We start from the raw sequence: 16627 nt of genomic DNA, 5'->3' as shown, positions 1-16627 counted from the left end.
ACCAATAAAATGTAATAACTAGACAATCTAATAAAAGTTAACCATGTTTGGTAAGTTAGTAGTGATGCTAGTACGACATTTGGGCAAATTTTTGGCTGCCAGAATAAGAGAAAGCACTGTTGTTCCAATTCTACTTGATGATAATACGCCGACAATGGTTAACCAATTGATAGATAGCAACCGAAATGGGAAAGGGTCCAATGAAACGATAGCATTAAATATAATGAAAGAAATGACAAGAACACAAGCAACCTGGTCGCTTTGGCCGAGTGGTTTAGGCGTGTGCCTGCTAAGTACATGGGGTTTCCCCGCGAGAGTCCGAATCTATCAGGCGACGAGCTGTTTTTGTTTTTTTATTTGCTTTTGTTTGCATTTCTTAATTTACAAGTTACGACTACTGGCCTACTTGCAGATGAATTCTTACTTCCCTCCAAATTCAACTTCTCTCTCACTTTTTTGATCCCCGAATTGAAAATGATTAAAAACTTGAAACTCCACCGGCTACTTAGCGCAAATTACCGCCAACTACAAACACGAGCAACTGAAATATCCAGCTTCGAAACTGAAATATCAAGCAACGATTACGTTTGTTCATTATGTAGACAAAACCTGTTTAGAGAAGCTATACATGCTTTTGATTTTATTCAAAGTAAGACTCCTTTTCATTTGAATCCAACTACTTACACTCATTTAATTTCAGCTTGTTCTTCTCTTCGATTGTTAAATTTTGGTCGTATAGTTCACCATCATATGGTGAAATCAAATTTTCAACCGGATATTATTTTACAGAATCATTTACTTAATATGTATGGAAAATGTGGGTCACCAGAAGATGCTAGAAACGTGTTTGATAAAATGGTTGCTAGAAATCTTGTTTCCTGGACTTCAATAATTGCTGGGTATTCGCAAAATCGTCGAGAAATTGAAGCAATTGATTTGTATTTTCATATGCGTCGTTCTGGTATTTTGCCTGATCATTTCACTTTTGGAAATATGTTGAGAGTGTGTTCTGGTCTTAATGATATTGAATTAGGAAGACAGTTTCATGCCGCAGTTATCAAATCAGAATACGGTTTGGAACGTATTGCACAGAATGCACTTGTTGCAATGTATACCAAGTTTAATCGGATTGATGATGCATTGGTTTTGTTTGATAGAATTTCTGAAAAAGATACAGTTTTGTGGGGTTCAATGGTAGGTGGATTAGCTCAGCAGGGTTGTCCGGTTGAAGCTCTGCAACTTTTCAAGGAAATGCTATCCATGGATGGTCTCTTCCCTAATGAGTTTATATTTAGTAGTGCTTTCAGTGCCTGTAGTAGTCTTTTCCAATTGGAATATGGTAAACAGCTACACTCATTAAGTATAAAATTTGGGCTCGGTGGAGATGTTTTTGCTGGCTGTTCACTTAGCAACTTTTATGCAAAGTGTGGTAGTTTATATTCTGCGAAAATGGCCTTCATTCAGATACAAAATCCTGATTTAGTTGCTTGGAATGCAATTACTGCTGGGTTTGCTTACAGTTGTGATGTTAATGAAGCCATGGAATGCTTTTCTCGGATGAGACATTCAGGATTCATCCCTAATGAGATAACCATCTTAGGTTTGCTCACCAGTCCTTCTACGCTTACTCAAGGCCAACAGGTTCATTGTTATGTTATTAAGACGGGTTTTAATCTGGACGTTCGAATATGTAACACTCTCCTTACAATGTACGCGAAGTGTTCGGATCTCTCCAAAGTTTTCCATTTATTCGAAGAAATGAAGAATGCCGTAGATTTAGTTTCCTGGAATGCAGTTCTTACAGCTTGTCTACAGCACAACCAGGTGAATGATGTTTTTCGATTATTAAAGTTTATGCATAGTTCTCAATACAAACCCGACGAAATCACTGTGTGTATTGTTTTGGGTGCTTGTTCGAGTTTAGCATCTCTAAAGATGGGAAATCAAGTTCATGTTTATGTCATGAAATCTGGACTAGAAACCGAGATTTTGGTTGCGAATGGCTTAATTGATATGTATACAAAATGTGGTGCACTTGAAAGTGCTAGAAATCTCTTTGAAGCAATGAGAAGCCCCGATGTTGTTTCTTGGAGTAGTTTGATTGTTGCTTATGCGCAGTTTGGCTATGGTGATGAAGCTCTGAAACTCTTTGAAACTATGAGAAGCCTAGGCACTAAACCGAACCATGTAACTTATGTTGGGGTTCTTTCTGCTTGTAGTCGTGTTGGATACATAGAAGAAGCTTTCCATCATTATAGAACCATGGAGGCTGACTATGGGATCACTCCAACTAAAGAACATTGCTCGTGTATAGTAGACCTACTTGCTCGTGCTGGACGGTTAGAAGAGGCAGAGAAATTTATTAATCAAATGCAATTTCATCCTGATAGTATCATATGGAAAACCTTACTTGCAGCTTGTGCAACTCAAAAGAATGTAAAAATCGGAAAGAGAGCTATGGATGGTATTTTGAAATTGGATCCATCAAGTTCAGCTGCTCATGTATTACTTTGTAACATATATGCATTAACTGGTAGTTGGGAAGATGTTGCTACAATGAGAACATTAATGCGAAGTAGAAATGTCAGAAAGGTTCCTGGGATAAGCTGGATAGAACTTCGGGACCAGGTGCATGCATTTATGGTAGAAGATAGATCGCATCCAAAAATCAGTGAGATATATATGGTTCTAGGTGAACTACGGCTGCATATGTTTGAAGCTGGTTATGTTCCAAACTAAAGATTATCTTCAAATGAATCACTGGATAAACAGAAACAAGCTGTTCAAACTCTGAAGTAGCTATGTCGACAGTGTGGATAGTAATATCAGGACTAGTTTAGCCCACCTTTGGCTTACATTGAGTGAGGTAGGATTGGTCTTTATAACTCTCTAGTTGTATTATAGGTCTTTGTTTCTTCAAGCGTTAATTGTTTCCTTCTTTCAGGATTTGTTTCTCATGGACAGAGGCAAACAAAACTGAATGTGGTAGCTAGGCGAAGCAAAATATTATGGCATGACGCATAAGCTTCACTCTGACATCATTGTCAACAGATGATTTAGTTCACGGAAGGAATAATTTATGCTGCTAAAACAAAGTGTTGTAACAACATGGAGGTATTGGAAAGTTGGAGAGAGGAGGCTAGGACTAGAAAGTGATGAAAAGTACGCTGCCAGTAGGCAGGGGCGGAGACAAGGATTGACTAACACTGGCTCTAGCCCCCCGTAAAATCACAACAATCACATAAAAACCCTTAAAATTCATACCATATTATGCATTTAGCCCACCTTATGCTTAGTATTTAGTCCACTAAGTCTTGGCATATTTTTTACATTTTCTTTTAGCCCCCCTTAATCTGAATCTCTGGCTCCGCCACTGCCAGCAGGTATCCGGGAAGTGCTCAAGCCGGAGCCAAGGTCACAAATGATAAGACGAGATATATATGAGATCACAGCATCCAGGATGGAAAAGCACGGTATCCAAAAACCCAAATGATTAGTCACTGGACAGCGGATCAGATGGGTCTGCTGTTATTTTTACGTGTTTATACTTGCATATAGAATCATAGATCGTTCGAAATAAAAGAAATGAATTTTTGGTATAATTTATCTGTTATGCAACTGCAACTGATTCCCCTTATTTTTGGTACAGCTGATCTGTTATGCAACTGCAACTGATTCCACTATGCTAGATAACCGTTGATCCATTATGAGTTCCTCGACCTCATAATCAGAACAAAATTAACGTGTGCGTGGATTTTCGTCATCCTTTCTTGCTTCTGCTGCAATAGCCGGAAACAGTAACAATGATCTGAAAGAAAAGGACAAATCATCCAGAAATGATATATATCCCGCAAGTTGTCCTGTCAAGAGTAGGATGGGTCCCACCCTTAACCCACCCATGCAAAACCACCGGGTTACGGGAGGCCCACGGGATGTGTATCACTCCCCCAAAACATATTAAAACTGTAACTACCATAAAGCTCACACAAGCTAAAAGATAATAATCATAAATACACTCTCAAACACTGTACAAGAATAAGATGACGCGGTAAGAGAAAAAAATATTACAAAATTGGAAGAACTGCCATGGACAGCACCTACTGAAGAAGAATAATACAAAAGCTTATATTTTCTACTGTTGAACAACTAGCCTTTGAAGATGGTCCAAGAAAACCTCAAAACTAACATCATCCGTGAAGATAACATACCCTCCTGGCAAAGGATTAGCAGTTGAGTTGTATGTTGCTGAAGGATTCAATTTTGCCAGCAAAAAGCGAGCCTGCATTTCAACAATATCATAAGCATTGATAAATAACTAACTAACTAGCAAAATCCGTGTAACACATGCTATGCCGAATGAATCACTAAAAAATACTCTATGGTGGTGAAACATAAAAGAATATACGTGGTCCTTCACCAGAATACCATGGTCTGCCACCATTTGTTTTCCAAGTAGCTTAAATTGGAAAGTAGAATCAACATTTCTATGGTGGTGAATTGAAATGAATCCTCAATAATGAACAACATAGAACAGAAACCAATTACAATGACGATGTCAAGTTGTGATTCGGTTGAGTTCTTGGTTACCAAGGTGTCTATTGATACCCCTTCCCTAGCAACAAACCTAACCTCCTCATCGTGTGGTGAAACACTTTTGACTAGACTTTGTGGGGTGTTCCATTCACTACTTGTCACCAGTCAATGACCCAACACACTCTCTCTAATTTCATTTTCTTTAATCACTTCCTGCTAAAGGTTTTCACAAATATAGGACTCCGAACTACATTGTTACCTGAGAACCGTGCTGATCACAAACAACTAAGCGAGGAACCGGGAATCGCTCCTTAATAGTTGCATCAGCATCATCATGAGGAGCTTTCAGCAACTGAGCAAATACCTAGAACAGGAAAACCAAATTTAAAATTATTGTAGTAGTATCAAGTACCATCCCAAACCCAAATTCACCTGAAGACACCAGACAGCTATCTTTTTACAAGTGCCACTTATCCACGGCCAATCAAGAAACAAGAATTCAGCTAACCTTAAGTAATCATGGCTGTAATCGAAGTAAAATCACCGATCACCAAAAACTATGCAAAATGGCCATTTTTGTAGTTCCCGCAGACTAGGATTGTGACATTCGTATTACGACTTGCCTTTAAGATATCATATCTCATAAAATTAACTATCGTAGAAACTGAAACTAGGGTTAGAGAGAACGGGAGTTGTAAAGCTAACCGAAGATTGAATACATCGTTTCAAGAACTCAGGAGTGATACCAACTTACTCTTTAAAAGAGTAGCCTGGTTCTACCCCTCGAGGGATGTGATCCTAAGCATGGAATAAACAAGGCAGTGGGTCTACATGTAACACAGGATGAATGGTGGCACCTAGGGCTGCCCATGGTTCGTTTTCAACCCGGACCGAATCTGGTCCAAACAGACAAAAGAAAAAAATAACCAAAAACCTAAACAAAAAAAGTCCTCGAGAGTTAGCACAAAAACAACCAATAAAACCCAAAATAATATGTAACCAACTTTCCAACATAATATAATATATATATAATAATATAAACTTCAATGAGTATACCCCATAAATAGAGAAAATCTAATTAAAAATATACAAGCTAGTATTGAATCATATAAATATAAATCATTTTTTTGAATAAGATGATTTTGTTTGCTTATATAATCAGTTGAACTTAAAAATTAAATGTTGAATTCTAATTTAACAACAAAACTATTAAAAAAATCAAAAAAAAAAAAAACAGAAAAGACCGGGGACGGTTTTGGTTTTAATGTTGCAAACGGAACATGGTCTGGGTTTGGTTTTTATTTTTTCTTAAGAGATATTGGTTAGGTTATTGGGTTTGGTACAAAACCAAGCCAGACCGAACCATGGGCAGCCCTAGGTAGCACTGGCACCTGCTGCTTTTCTAAGAAGTAGTGTCTAGCATTTCTCAAATTTTAAAATCTAATTAAAAATGGTGAAAGGGCAAAGGTTACAGTAAACCATTATAAGTTACTGGTATAGATAGTAAAGAACCTCATGCTCCTGTTGATGTTGATATCCAGCCTTCCGCCACATAGCAACGGTTGCTCCATGAAATATGACTACTGTAAAATAGGAATCCAGAAGTAGGATCCTATCAGCTGCAATAGCAGCCACGTCGAGGAGAGCTGGCTCCGGGCCCGATTGAAATGAGTAAGATATCAACGAAGGTTGAATCATGACGACTGAATTGGACACATTTTCCCTGTTTAAAATCATTCTGAAGTATGCAGTTTCATCTGGACTGTTGTTAAAGACCTGTAGGAAAGGGACAGCGATAGTTGAATAGAAATTGTGTAAATAGTAGGCCATACATCTCTGGAAAACCAAAGAGCTATAGTAGCGTACCTGGACAAACTGAGAACGTCGCAAATGAAAAATGAACTGCGGAAATATTGAAAACCGCGGAGATAAGCTGAAGGAAGATGGAGAATCTTTCTGGTAATCACCAAATCGAGAACATAAGCGTATCAATGATCTGTCAAGCCATCTGATAGGATCAAATTCAACCTGTGAAGCAATCATACCGACTTAGTAACCTATAAACCGGATAATGTTAAAAAACTAATTCGAGTTAATAAATTAACAATCAACATGGAAATCTCAGGCCACTTAAGTATCAAAATTGCAGGTTTTGCTCAATGAGCAATACGAGCATTTCTGGAGCTGGTCATAGTTTCCTCGTAACAAGATATTGGAAAGTACCCTTTCCTGCTCCAGAACAGTTAGTGGATTCTTTTGCTATCTCCAAATCTAGAGCCTTGAGATCAATCTGTAAGCTCGAGACATACTCTTTCTCCACTTATCACTTAATAGTCCCAGTTACCTAAATAACGGGTATTGATCGATTTTTCTTTTTCTATTGTACACCATATAAAATTTCTTATTACTCAACATAAATAAACAAATTGAGCAACTGGAGTCTTATGAGCTCCTGACGACAATTGCAACAAATCAAAGCATAAAGTACAATTTCATGCATCGTTCAATGACCAAGAGGTATCTCTGTAATTGTTTAGTTGTATACCTCGGTTTCCATCTTGAAAGAAACAAGTCGCGCCATGACTACAGCAGCTGCTTCTTGGTCAAAACCAGAGATTAAGTCCTACATAAGAACCCTTAGTTGCTTACTGGATTCCTTGCATCACACGAATTGAAGTAATCATCCTTTAAAAATACTAAAAAAGCAAGAGGTGATTCTTACCTGTAAGCTGCCAGTTCCAGTAACCCATCTTCTAGAAAGTGTTGTAGCACGAAGTCTCATTTGTCCATTACTATGCTGATAACTGTAGCAAGATATAAAAAAAGAGCCAAACACACTACATCAGCCATGGAAATCTTATTGCCTAAATACCAAGAGAAATAGGCTAGAAACATACTAAGTCAGAAACTGGAAATAGAATTGATTGGTCGTGGGTTGACCAATAGCTTCTGGGATATCCTTTTTCACAATATCAAAAATCAAACATAGAGATGTGGCTTTGTCAAGGCCACACATTTTCCAAGCACTTGTATTCCCCTGGCCAATGACTGTTTCGGAGCTTAAAGGAGTTTTCTGCATAATTCAGCAACCACAGGTCATTCGAAAAACGAACTCAACCGAAGCAGCAACCAGTTAGATATGTTAGTATATACCTTTTCGAGAGATGCACAAGGACCAATAATACCCTGTACTTTGACATCCTTGGAGCAGTTGACCTCAAATGTTCCACTACAAAGTACACATCACCAGAACATAACTAAGAAATTCACCACATCCATTGCATATACAGCAACATAATATAAATGACCTTCATCAAATACAAATAGGCGCCCTCCTGTTGCCAAGAGGCATGCATCATTCCTAAGCTCAATTTAAATGAATGCAGCTCTGCACAACTAAGAAACTAAACTGCTAATAGCATTTAATTTTAGTTAATCCGTTCGTTACCGTTAAAGTGGCTCGAACACAATCCTTAAATTCTATGAGTTATAACCATCTCTCATGGCACTTAAGTCGCTATTTTTCTTTCATAAATTGCTCCAGTTAACAGCACAGGTTAGTGGTTTAATTGTCCCAGCTACGTGGAAATATGAATTAAAAAAAAAAAGACTCCAATGAGAAACTCGAACTGCATAAAGCAGACTAACCTAGAGGAAAGACCGAGGTCATAATCACCCGACTGGAACACCTGCTTCAGAGAGTCTTTGAAAACAGAATGGCCAAAACTTTCGGCCAGAACAACAAGTCCTCCAGTTCTTTCAACTGCAACTTTAAGTTCTGCTACACCCACCTGGGAGCAGCATTCGATTGAAAGACCAACAAGTTTGATACAAACACTAAGCTTAATAAACAAAAACCAGAAGGCTAAAAAACGGCCACTTAGCTACCACCATGTCATGGAAACTACACCTTTTCACCAGAGTTCACTTATAAAATCAATAAATGACAACTAAACCATCCACTGGGGCAACAATATAAGGATTACGCATGACATACTAATTTTGAGTAAAAGAGTAACATCAAGACCATTAAGAACATATGGAATTATAAAGTACCAAGACGCACCCTTTAGAAATAACTAAGGCGAAATACATGATGTGTCAAGTTCATTGTGGTAACATCATTATCATTATCCATAATGTTTCTTTTGGTGAGCTATAAAATTTACAACATCAAACCAGGTAAGAACACATGTAGATACAATGAAAAACTAGGTCTATATCTCTTCCTGTGATGAATCTAACACGGTCATAATGTTTCAAGTTCTTCACAATACCATATTCAATCAAGATATGGAGAAAGGAGATGTACCTGGTCAAGAGCACAAGCAAACAAATCCAATACATGTCCTTGAATCACCAACTGCTTTGCGAGCCCCTCATAGAATTTAACAGCCTTAAGATAGTAGGGGGCAGAATCTTTATCAATGTCCTTGTGAGAACGAATAGGTTCGGATAAAGTCTTCGATACAATCTGCATTCATTGGATAAGTAATCTCAAAGTTAATCGACCTCCAATGAATTAACCATGGCCTGATAAATAGATTAATGGCCAAATATTGAAACACTTAACAAATAAGTCAAAATTCAGCAATAAGGAGGTATAGGACAAATGGATATCAAGTTACAGGAGGTTTGCCAATCCACCAGAACTTTGACATCTTAATTTTTAACCCTTGCTCGTCTTTAGTTGAAAATTAACGCTAAGGGATGTGTTAATTCCTGAACAGTCAATTGGAAGTTTAACCATTAGTCCTTTCTATAAGTTTTTCAGTTTTCTACACAGTCTAACCCTAGATGATGCGGGGCTTGGAAACCACATCTGCGTGAGTAACTTCATTGGATGTTCAATACTTTCATCCTGATGTTCCCTCAAATCACTAAATAAAAAAGATTTAGTTTACCCATATCAGTTTGTTATCTATAAATTAAACAATCTATATTGTGATAGTATAAATTAAACAATCTATGTTGTGATAGAATAGTATTAGAAGAAAAGAAAAGGTAGACTCAATAAAAATTACTGATCTAAAGAAACTTACAGCTCCTGTTCCTTCAGTAGCTGGTCCACCCACAAATGCCATAATTCTCGCTCCAGAACCAGGAACACAAGCTCCTAACAGACTCGCAGCTACACTTAGGGCCGTGCTTGTGCACCTTGTTGCTCGCTGATCTGGATTTACAGGCCAAGGATCTTTCTGAAGCTCCTCTAATACCTGATTCAAAATCAAAGCGGACAAAAAAAAATGAATCACTAACCAAACTTGCGAGCTCTGGTTTCATGTAACACTACATGTCAATATCATTCATTAGTAAAAAAAAAAAAAACATGTCTGGATACTAATTATCCCTAGTGCAAAATTGAGACATTTAATGAGCTACTTAAAGTTCCATCAGATATTCAAATAAATATGACATACTTTAGGGGTTCAGAGTAAGGAACTAACAGAATTCAAAGCAAATTCGCATTCTGAAGCAGGCAATAAGAACCTGGCAATACTTTCTGCAGAAAGTCCATCTCTAGCACCAGCAATAACACCAGTAGTTGGTTTGGGCTTCTTAGCGAAGAAATTCATTTGCTCTAAAATCTGTTCTTTAGTATAATCTTTAGAACCTCTAAACACATAAGACTTAGGGATCTGCCCGAACCCTAACTCATGAACATAAACATAACTCCCAAAAGTAATCAAACCAACAAGTGAATTATCGGGTAATAAATCTATAGCTTGTGATAAAGCAGATTTCAGAAACCCTAATTCCTCTTCAATCATACAAGTATCAACAACGAATAAAAAAACAGGAGGAATTGAAGATTTCTCAGAAGGTGATTCATATTCAATAGTTGTATATTGTGGGAATAGTTCAGCAGGTAAATTATCTTCAGATAATGAATCATAACCAGATGGAAAATGATTTCTTTGGAAACAAAAAGGACAAATCCAAATTTTAGCAGTATAATCGACCATTGAGAATGGGTTTAATACTGATCTACAAGTACGACAACGTAGAGGTGAATAAGGAAGAACTGGTATATTTGGGAATGATTTTAGTGGTGTGTAAATTGTTGAAACTGGAATCACACATGTTGTTAATTCTTGTTTTGACCCTGGTATTACATTCCATGGCATTCTTACACCATCTTGTGCTTCTAGATCAAGAAATTCACCCATAGATTATGATGATGATGACGATAACGATCAGAGAGATCAATAGTAAACGATAACAATTCGAGTTTGTCGGGAAACTTTTCGAGGGTTTGAGAATCGGGAAAAGTTCTAGATTTATTTTTCTTATATGTGCGAAAATTTTGATGAGATTGAGGAGGAATACTTCTGCAATTCGAATTCTGATTGCCGAGTCGTGGAAGGGGAGAGAGAGGGTAGCGAGTGAAATCAGTTTACTGCTTATTGGGTTTTTCTTCGTTGAATACTTGGGCTAATGGGCTGAGGTTAAAGAGCGATATATAGAAAGATTTTTGAGAAATTTACTGTTTAGTCCATAAAATCCGACCCGGGTTAGTCTGTAGTCCATCCAGAAAAAATATTTAATAGGAGGTCCAAAAAAGTTCTGGTCTTTGCAAAAAGACCCGAGTACCCTTTTTATTATACGTGTGAATACTAAAGAACCAACCTCTCTCTGCAATTCTTCCATTAAACAACTTTTCCCTGTTACTTCCTCTCATTTTTTTTCTACCTCATCATATTCAAGTGATCTTCTTAATCGGTCATCAACAAACAAAAGAAAAATCAACGACAAAACCCTAGATTTGATGAAATCATTACAACAATCCGTTCAAACCATCACAAAATCAACTGAAAAAAATCAAATCTAAACGAAAAATCGTATAAGATTGACATAGTTGTTCTGATGGAGATTCATTTTGGATCTGATTTTATGATTCGTTTTCCTGTTACTCATAAATTCGTTTTTCTACTGAAATTCTCGAAGTATTGTGATCTGAAATTCTCGAAGTAAATGGTTAAAAAAGATTGAAAGAAACAAGTACTCCTGATTCTCAACCAGGGTCAAAGAATACGAGGAAGAAATCTACTTGTGAAACCAAATCAAGGAAGAACAACGAATCTGTTAAGAAGGCGAAATCAAAGAAACCTGGTGTTTCTGCTAAAACAAGGTAATGCAATCCAACATGTGTACTGTATGATTTTTTATTTTTAGTAGAACCATTAAATCAAACAGTACATATTGATGGCATAACTATACGATCTTTGTTACGCAGCAGACCATCGGTATAAGAAAATCTGTCATATCATTGTTGTGTTACTTGAATTACATATCAATATTACTCTTATATATATTCTTAATTCTTAATGTTGATACATATCAATATGTAGTGATTTCTTAATGCTTAGTGCTTAATTCTTGAGCTTAATTATGTACTGTGTTATATGAACCCTTAGTTCATGCTTGAAAAAGTGTGATTTTTAGATGCACCAGTTTATCATGATATGTACTTAGGGAAAGAGTAATTTTTAGATGCAGTACATACCATCATGTATGCAAAAATTCTAGTTTATGCTTACATATCTATATGTACTGGATAAACCCTTGTACCTAGATGCTTATATACCAACAAAAAACATGTTATATGTGTTTATGAAAATGAAAAGGATACTTTTATGAAAATGAAAATGTGAAGCTTTACCAACTGTTTTCTAGGTTCAGAAGTTGTGGATTTTATGTCTAGAGGACCAACACATGGAAAGAAATGAGAAACATGGTCAATCTTGAAACGTGGTACGTTTTTTCACTTTAAATTGTAATGCATCCTGTTGTTAAGTTGTGTTGTGTATATAATGCATCCTCTCGATCCTTATATTGAATCTGTTTTGTTCCTCTCAGTGATTCTTCGTAATTTTGATGATTCATTGCCTGAAAATTTGTGGTGGTTTATCATTATTACTCATATGATTTTGCTGATTTATGCAGTAGTTTATTCTTAAATTTTAAATTCATGCTATATCTGATAAATATAGGTTACTTTGTACTAGAGTTAAAAGCTTGAGGACATATTAATACGAATATGTATTAGTGCAAATCAATATGCAGTGTTCTCAAATAGATTACATATATATTGTTGAAAGTACGTATTCGTCAGTACATATCACCATGTTCTTGTTACTTCGTTTTCTTATGTTATAACCTTGTTGATTATACAACTAATATGAAAGAAAAATCCATATGTACTGGTAAAAACTGCAGTACATATTTCTTTTTAATTCTTATGATTCATTTCCTGAAAATTCGTGCTGGTTTATCATTATTACTCACATCATTTTTGTTGATTGACACAGTACATATCATTATGTACTGTATAAACCCCTATATAAGCTGATATGTACTTGATGGGAGCAGTAGATACATATATGTATTGCATCAATTTGTGCACTACATGTCAATTTATACTGTATAAACCCTAGTATGAACAAATATGTACCATTATTATGATACCACAGTAGATACTGATATGTACTGGTTGAAAGCAGTAGCTATGATATGTACTACATGAAAGCAGTCAGCCATATTTCCCATGTACTGCATAACTAGTTATCTATATAGATCGACCGTTTTGTTTACGATAATATGAAATACCAGTGCGTATTTTGTTTGATTTTACATTGCTTTGTAATTTATATGTCGTTGTTTCTCTTTTTCGCACATGTCATCAGATGATAAAACATGTCGTATGTGGGATGCTATAGGTACTCATAGTTTAGTCCACAAATTTATCTTCCAAGCCCTATTGATCTTGCAGCTGGTGATTTTGTACTAGGCGCTCGGAATTGCTAACTTGGGGGATTATGCTAACTCACTGCAGGAAAAGAGCAATTGCCCCTCATCAAGCACTTTTCTGCAGAGCCATCGAATATTATGGTGTGCTTACAATGCCAACAACACTGTTTTTGTCACCAGAAAAAATTTGAATCCATTTTATGAAAATTTTCCCTAAAGTAGATTTTAGTTGGCATTACTTATAAGTTCGGAATTTTAAAATCTTATAATGTAAATGATGAAGTATGTTCATCTATCAGAATCTATTTTTTTAAAAAAAAAAAACTTGTAATCGCTCTTTCGGATTCAATGCAAATGTCATGCTTTTTATTTGCAGTGTTTTTTTTTCTTAACCATTATTTGCAGTGTTATATTGTCGTTCTATACTGTCATTATGAAGACTGAAAAATAAGTAAGAAGCATTGAATACCTACAGTACATATTTGCATGTAATGTAAAAAATGACACACATAAGAAAATTGGAACTTTATACTCAGAATTTTTTCAGAACAGAAAGGACTACAAAAAAATATCATAAACTAGGTATTGTTAAAAATGATCAGCAGTTTTTCATTAACAAAATCAAAAGATAATGCAGACAGTCTGCAGCATGGAAGAGGAGAAAAAGGCATAAAATTATCCTTTATACGAGGTCTTAGCCAGACCCTGCAAAAGATCTCCTTTAACAACGACTAATAGGAAGAAAATAAACAAAAATGACGATTTTACTAACAATATACATCCTCCCTGGAAACTTATCAAGTACTACAAGTTCAAGTCTATTATTAATTCTATTAAAAATAAGAAATTCCGTTGGATGAGCCTTTTTTTGGAGTGTGAGGATATGGTTTAGCTTATTCTAGAGTTATATCTTAGACTGTGGTTGCACAATTCACCGCCACGCAACACCTCTTTCTCCATAAGATGACACACGTCAGGTGAATAGTATGTCGGGTAAGCAAGCTGTCAAGCCCGGCGTGTGATTTTCTCTGCGCAAACTCGGAGTGTGATATGTTGTCGTCAACAAAGTACCTAATCTGATGAATATTTATTTGAAAGAAACTTGTCATAAAATTAAAATAGAAAAAGAAAATTGCAGTACATAGATACATGTGAAGAAAATAAGAACTGAAAGCCTAGTACATATTAATATGTACTAAGACATATTGATATGTATTAAGTAAAAACCTATAAAATACCGATATATATTTAGCTAAAACCTACTAGTTATCAGAGTACATATACATATGTACTGTGAAAAAAAATATATTGAATTGTCAAAACATAATATGTACTCTATATATGGAGATGTACTTCCAAAACCTTGCAAAGATAGTGCCTTTATCTCCATGCTTGCCCCTTCTTATGCATATTTGTTAGTCATTTCCCTGCAGTCCATCAAACGCATAGTTCATTTCCATAAGCATCAATACATATCAATATGAATATATATTTTTGTTAAAAAGTATGAAGCCTTAAATAGTGTCATATGTCAAAGACGTGATAAAAACTATCAAGAGTCAATGACTTAACCATTAAGGACTAGAGAACGCTAAAAATACAGAACACCCAAAGAATCTAGCACACTCCTGCAAACAACATCAAGATTAGAATAAAAACACATTAAGAAATAGACATAAATGAATTAGTACATTTTGATATGTACTGAGTAAAAACCTAGTACATATTGATATGTATTAAATGAAAACCTAGTACATATTGAGATGTTCTAGACTGTTTGCGGCAATTGGAAGTTGCTGACTCTTAGGATTATTTTGAACTATAATACTTACAACCTTGGCAGCCTTTGCTCGGATGCCTGCACTCGAATTCTTCAGGTGTTCAAAAAGGGGGACTAAACCACCAATTGTATGCAAATCTATGACACACATACAAACTAATTACATTATATAATATAAAAAAATCCCAAATTAATAAGGTATCAACTTACCATTTTCCATGTCAATGAATTCAACATGCTCTTGCAATTCATCCAACATAGCTGCCAATTATTAAAACAGACACAAAAAGTAACAAATTAAAATCCAAGCCGACTCAAAAAATTACAAATTAAAATCCAAAGTGATATACATCTCATCAAGTAAACAAATGTTTGCTTATTAATCTAGCAAATAAACATCAGGATTCGAAAAAAATGCATTAAGAATTCACATAGACAGACACAAATGAATTAGTACATGTTAATATGTAATCTCCCCACAATATTCCTGGTCCTTCACCAGATTGTAAACAACTTCTGGCACAATTTCTCAGTCAAACACCGGTTCTAGGGGAACACTGCAAGGGGCATATAAATTTCCTATCCATATTTATACTATATTCCCTTAATATTACTGCATCAAAGTACATAGTTCATCTTCGTTTAGATGTTTTACATTCTCACACAGAATCCAGAATTATGTCAAATGAAAAAAAGAGCACAAAATAATTGAATGCTGAGAAGGTACCAGCAGCAACACTGTTTTTCTTTTCCCGAGTTTGCAAATTCAGGGCAACAACAATCACATATCCCTATTACCTGCTCAACATATGTATAATCACAACAACCATTGAATGATAAATGAAGTAAAAAGAATTGCAAACTCTAGCACAAGTCTACATGTTAGAGCTAGTACATATAAATATGTACTGAGTGAAAACCTAGGACATATTAATATGTACCGAGTTAGATCATTTCCCTGCATCGTCAAATGTAAATGTTACCCATGGCCTCCAAATAGGAAAAGTGAATCCAACCTCAATACCATTTTCATCAGATTGGTGAATTATAAATTTACTATGGAGTGTTTTATATAAGATAAATCATGAAAGAAAAATGTGTTGAATTCCTATTCATATTTATATACGCGTCATATTACTGCCTCAAAGTACATAGTGCAACTTCATTTAGATGTTTTACTTTCTCACACAGAATCCAGAATTACGTCAAATAAAAAAAACACCACATAATAATAGATCGCTTCGAAGGTACCTGCAGCAACAATGCTTTTCCTTTCCCGAGGTTGCAAAGTTAGGACAATGTATGTATCCATGTTACTTGCTCGACAAACAGTTAAATCTTATAACCACAACAACCATTGAATGATAAATGAAGTACAAAAAATTGCAATACAAATCTGCATGTTAGAGCTAGTGAAAACCTAGGACATATTAATATGTACTGAATCAAAGCTTAGTACATAACAATATATCTTACTTAACCATTGGTCTCAACTCGCATAATTAGCAAAAAGTCACTTCACACACACAGTAGGTTCAACATACAAATAAAGAAAAAAAATAA

General features: G+C 35.6%; 2 protein-coding genes and 1 non-coding gene across 3 annotated transcripts; 2 read left to right on the top strand and 1 right to left on the bottom strand.

Annotated features, from left to right (window-relative positions):
- The first annotated feature begins 255 nt into the window (after positions 1–255).
- Positions 256–337, top strand: TRNAS-GCU. The gene has a single exon. It is a non-coding gene; the product is annotated as a tRNA-Ser (tRNA).
- On the top strand, positions 328–3379 carry LOC113301137 (pentatricopeptide repeat-containing protein At3g53360, mitochondrial-like). The gene is made up of 2 exons (XM_026549902.1): positions 328–2866; positions 2945–3379. The coding sequence occupies exon 1, from the start codon at positions 475–477 to the stop codon at positions 2737–2739; it is 2265 nt and encodes a 754-aa protein (XP_026405687.1). The 5' UTR covers positions 328–474; the 3' UTR covers positions 2740–2866; positions 2945–3379.
- Positions 3380–3970: 591 nt separating this feature from the next.
- Positions 3971–10943, bottom strand: LOC113301791 (protein transport protein SEC23-like). The gene is made up of 12 exons (XM_026550608.1): positions 9981–10943; positions 9576–9749; positions 8846–9007; positions 8182–8324; positions 7687–7762; positions 7431–7606; positions 7256–7337; positions 7079–7156; positions 6400–6561; positions 6046–6309; positions 4793–4897; positions 3971–4279 (listed from the first exon to the last, which is right to left on the bottom strand). The coding sequence occupies exons 1-12, from the start codon at positions 10701–10703 to the stop codon at positions 4133–4135; spliced, it is 2292 nt and encodes a 763-aa protein (XP_026406393.1). The 5' UTR covers positions 10704–10943; the 3' UTR covers positions 3971–4132.
- Positions 10944–16627: the final 5684 nt, after the last annotated feature.

This window comes from Papaver somniferum, chromosome 8 (assembly GCF_003573695.1).
Source record: "Papaver somniferum cultivar HN1 chromosome 8, ASM357369v1, whole genome shotgun sequence".
In the NCBI taxonomy this organism is placed as follows: Eukaryota; Viridiplantae; Streptophyta; class Magnoliopsida; order Ranunculales; family Papaveraceae; genus Papaver; species Papaver somniferum.
The sequence above is the reverse complement of the archived record's forward strand: the minus strand, read 5'-3'. Positions and strand labels throughout refer to the sequence as shown.

Bases quoted from the DNA above. Each gene is read 5' to 3' on its own strand.
- LOC113301791 (XM_026550608.1), bottom strand. From the start codon at position 10,703: ATGGGTGAATTTCTTGATCTAGAAGCACAAGATGGTGTAAGAATGCCA. The intron at 7,157-7,255 runs GTAAGAATCACC...GTTCTTATGTAG, and splicing joins CTGGAACTGGCAGCTTACAG to GACTTAATCTCTGGTTTTGA. The intron at 4,280-4,792 runs GTAACAATGTAG...GTTGAAATGCAG, and splicing joins GTGATCAGCACGGTTCTCAG to GCTCGCTTTTTGCTGGCAAA.
- LOC113301137 (XM_026549902.1), top strand. From the start codon at position 475: ATGATTAAAAACTTGAAACTCCACCGGCTACTTAGCGCAAATTACCGC.